This window comes from Mastomys coucha, unplaced genomic scaffold (genome assembly GCF_008632895.1).
Source record: "Mastomys coucha isolate ucsf_1 unplaced genomic scaffold, UCSF_Mcou_1 pScaffold21, whole genome shotgun sequence".
Classification (NCBI taxonomy): domain Eukaryota; kingdom Metazoa; phylum Chordata; class Mammalia; order Rodentia; family Muridae; genus Mastomys; species Mastomys coucha.
The window spans coordinates 87,681,357-87,685,759 of record NW_022196904.1 but is presented as its reverse complement, the minus strand read 5'-3'; the positions used below and the strand labels follow the sequence as shown (position 1 = coordinate 87,685,759).

The window sequence follows — 4,403 nt, the reverse complement described above, 5'->3', positions numbered from 1 at the left end:
TGTTTCCTCCCCGCCGTCTTGTCTCTCTCCAGGCCTGTCTCCGGAGACTCCAGCCAGCCTCCCACACAGGTCTAAGCTGTTCAGCATAGGGGGCTCGGAGTCTAGGATGGCCACCCCTGGCTCAGGATGGTACAGATGGGAAACCTGCTGTGGCTGACGCTCTGGACTGTCCAGCATCTGATGGAATGTTTTAGGCCGAAACTCCCAGGTGCAGAGATTCTGACTCTAAATCTCTGAACACAGTAAATTCCTGGGCTGCCGGAGCTCCCAGGAGCCTGTGGCTTACAAGGAAGCTCTGTCCCCTGCTGAGTAGACCCAGCAGGATTCAACCCGAAGCTTTGGGTAAGGTGCTGTCCAGGGTCCAGTGATCACCTCCCTTTTGGTTGCCTAGCACCTAGTCAGCCAAGAGGTTCAGAGCTTCTTCACAGGTCTAGGGACTAGTCAGTGGCAGGCACACAGGCCCCCTGAGGCAGGAGTCTCTCCTGCTCTGAGCCAAGTCTCCTACCCATCCAGGAAATGCAGCAATAGGGCATGCCTGAGCTCTGAGCCCCACTCTGTTGAGAGCTGGCTATGATTTGGAGGCAAGTCAGCTGACCTTTGGGAACCCCAGTTTCCACCTGTCAGAGAGCGACTACTCATCTGTGGAGATGCTGCTGTGAAGATGACCTGGGATAAGGAAGACTGGAACACAGCAGGGACATGCAGACAGTCCCTTTATAATGATATAGCTACTCTGCACCACTGTGGCATGCCTTCAACAGTTCTGAAGAGTGCTTTGTGCTCAGCTCTAGAAGCCTGTTGGGTTCACAGTTTAGTCTCAGCCCAGGATGACTCAGAGAGCTTGGGATGAGGGAAGATCAGGAAACAACACAGGCTTAGAAACACCCTCCCTAGGAGGGCATTGGAGATACCAGAGACTGTGAGAACCCTGGAGAGGCCCATCCAGGCTGGAGGTGGTCACAGACGGCTCAGTGGAGAAGGGAGCTGTCTACCTGGGCCTTGGAGGAGAGCTTTGACTGACTGAGGGGACGGGGTTGCTATGGTTGCTTGAAAGATTCAAGGGCCACGAGGAGCCAGAGGAAGGAGGCATGCAAAGGGGCAGTCTAAGAGTGACGATTCCAGCTGGTCTACAGAGTGAGTTCCAGAACAGCCAGGGCTACACAGGAAAACCCTGTCTCGAAAAACCAAAAGGGGGGGGGGGGAAGAGTGATAATTCTGGGCCTCTGAAAGAATCAGCAGATGCCCACACTAGGCATGTAAACAGTAAGCATCATAGCTGAGGGGTGTTGAGCTATGGGAACTGTAGCAGTAGGTAGTCTATGGCGAGAGGTGGACACAAGTGCTGGGCCAAATGACTGAGGGCTAGTTCTGAGGGGACCGTGGCCAAGGAGAAGGCACACTGAAGAAACAACCAGGGCAGACTAATAAAGACACTGGTCACCCTGGCAGGGTCCCTCTCTACCCCATTCGGATGGCCCCTCCTGATCCAAAGACTTTTCTTGCGGTTCTTTCCAGCTGGTGGTTCTGAGACTCTGCCACCCCCACATCACAAGCTTGCAGGCAGAGCTTGGAGGAGAGCCACAAAATCTGGCTATCTCCCACCCTATGGCCTGCCCCGTTTCTGGCAGATCCTCTATTCCATCCTCCATGCCCCACCAGCATCCCCGTTCCTCTCCATGAACCCTGCCCAGGCTCTGGGCCTTGCTCAGCAGCGATTCGGTGGGGAAAGTCCCCTTTTCTAGCTGCCTCTGAGGGAGCCTATCCCTCAGCTTCGAAGCGTGGAAGCCACAGACAGAAACTGTTTGGAACATTCTTTTGCATCCTTGGTTTTGGGTGGTGCCCCAACACCCACCAGCAGCACAAAACACAAGTTCTTAACAATTCTCCTGTCTTGGGGTGGGAGAGGAACTTCCATGAGCCAGGCCTGTTCTTTGTATCAACCATTTTCAAGAGTTAACTTTATTTTCTGCTATTTGCCTGCTGCAAGCTATTGAGTTGGGCAAGTTCAGGAAACCTAGGGAAGTTTGCTGGCTGAGTGCTACTCCAGATGTAAAGCAGTTGTCATGAAGAACATCGATGGTGGTGCCTCTCAGACAATCCTTACGACTCTGCTCAGGTGGCTGGAATTGACCCCGAGAAGAGAAAACCACCATGAGCAAGAAGAAAATTGTCAAGAGGTCAAAGGTCAAGTCCTTTGTGAGAGTTTATAATTACGGTCACCTCATGCCCACGAGGTGCCCTGTGCATATCCTCTTGGACAAAACTGTCATCAACAAGAATGTCTTTAGAGACCCAGCTCTGAAATGTAAGGCCAAGGTTAAGTATGAAGATCTACCTAAGGCAGACAAGAACAAGTGATTCTTCTAGAAGCTGCAGTTTTAGGTATATTTTTGTTTCCATTGCTAAAATCTTAAGAAATGAAAAAAAGATAAATCTCAGAGAGGAATGGCCATGCCCCCCAGCTCTTGCCTCCTCCCTTGCTGTCCCTCCCTCCTTCACCCCTTTACTGGTTACCTCTATCCTATAGGCAGAGCCTATAGGCAGACAACCCAGACAGGCCCAGGTCCTCCTGGCTTTGCTAACCTGTCCCCCTTTGCTATAATGACAAAGGTGACTCTGCAGCCTGGCCTCCCCCGGAACCCTAAACCCTAACATCTGCTCTTTTCCACATGGGAGTCCACCCTGCGCCTCAGTCTACACCCCTGTCCAAATCAGATCCCTACCATCTCCCCAACCCCACCTGCAGCTGGCCTTCCCTCCCCACAACCCCCCCCCACACACACACACACACTGCCTCCAAACCCAACCAGTTCTTCCTGGCCCACCTGGTCCCATACCTGAAAAGGGAAGCGGTCATGTTGGTCCCTGTGTCTTAGCACATCAGCAGCCACAAGCCCTGTTTGGGTATGAGCTGTGAGCCTGGGTCTTTCCCAACTTCTAGGCTTAGTCAGTGCCAGCCCAGCCTCATAGACAGGGCAATAGTATGGGCCAGTCCTACCCTCCAGGGTTGCACCAAAACCCCACCAGGGCGGCCTCCCTACAGTCTCAGCTTTCTTGCAGCAAGCTTAATGGGTCTGAAACTGTGGCCAGTGGCTGTCCTGTAAGAATGTCCCTGAGGAATAAAGATACTGCTGACTAGGGTTATGTTTCAAGACGTCTGTCCTCACCCTTGACCAACAGATCACACACAGGGAAACAGGCCAGGACCAGGTCGGAGGACCGGGTGGGGCTGGGACATCAATGGGAAGCCGCCTTGCCTGGAAACTGGAGAGTCCTCCTGCCAGCCCAGGATCTTGGGGTCACTTGAGGAGGGCAGAGATTTGGGGCTTGCTCAGCATTTATTTCACACGCTTGTTTAAAATATATAATCATTATATATATTTATATATATATAATATATAAAGAGGAATTGAAGTGAGCCACCCCAAAGAAAAAGCTATATTTTATAAATATTTCTGTAACTCCCACATCCCACGGGAGAGGGGAAGGAAAATAAAAATTTACAACCCAAGTTAGTGGTTCCATGTGGTGGGCACAGGGTCCCAAAGAACATTCCAGAAAGCCGGTCTTTCTGGCCTTGAAAGGTCAAATGCACACAGTCTTACCCATCCCTGCCCTGACTTCTTGGAGCAGCCTGCAAGGCAACATGTGGGCACTCAGGCCCAGGCTGCCAGGTTATTTTTAATCCTATCAGTTTCCTTTGATGGCCCGGCTCTCCCAGGGCGACCAGGCCTCCTGTTGTGGTGTCTTCCAAGTGGAGTCACAGCACAAGCTGCTTCCCACGCCTGGCATCTGGCATCTGCAGGGAAGTCCACCAGGGTCTCCAGGCCCTTGAGTGGGTCCTCAGAGGAACAGCACTGCTCCACAGGGGCGGGGCATGCACACCCCCCACAGGGGCGGGGCATGCAGCCTCACTTGCAGACATAGCGCTCCACCATGCGCTCACACCTGCGGCAGGTGACATAGCAGCACCAGTGGTACTTGCAGTGACATCGCTCCACCACTCTGTCCGTGTAGGGGTTGTAGCCGCGCCCACAGCACATGAGGTCGCAGCTGTCACTGCCGTTGGAGGTCTTGTTGCATTGCCTGGGGGTGGGAACAGGAGGTCAGAGGGTGCCCATCACCTCCAACACCTGCACCTCACTGCCAAGAAGCCTGCAGCCTCGCCTGGTGGCTGGCTCTAAGAAGGGGGAATCAATCCTTGGGGAAACTGAGGCTTTCCTGTTCCCTAACTTCCCTGCGTTTCCAATAAGCTGTGCTAGAACGCTTGAGCCTATTTTATCTCTAAGTTGTCTGGTTTTCTTTGCTGCTTTTTTTCTACTTCTTTTTTTTTTCTTTTGGTTTTTCAAGACAGGGTTTCTCTGGGTAGCCCTGGCTGTCCTGGAACTCACTCTGTAGACCAG

The 4,403-nt window shown here is 52.7% G+C and overlaps 1 protein-coding gene across 4 annotated transcripts in view; it reads right to left on the bottom strand.

Annotated features, from left to right (window-relative positions):
* Positions 1 to 3,326: 3,326 nt before the first annotated feature.
* Wnt11 (Wnt family member 11) overlaps positions 3,327 to 4,403 on the bottom strand; it is an 18,598-nt gene continuing 17,521 nt past the window's right edge. For all 4 annotated transcript variants that reach the window (XM_031387479.1, XM_031387477.1, XM_031387478.1 and 1 more), the window contains one exon: positions 3,327 to 4,086. In XM_031387479.1, the coding sequence (XP_031243339.1) occupies positions 3,912 to 4,086 (175 nt within the window). In that variant the 3' untranslated portion in view covers positions 3,327 to 3,911. The remainder of the gene's footprint in view (positions 4,087 to 4,403) is intronic.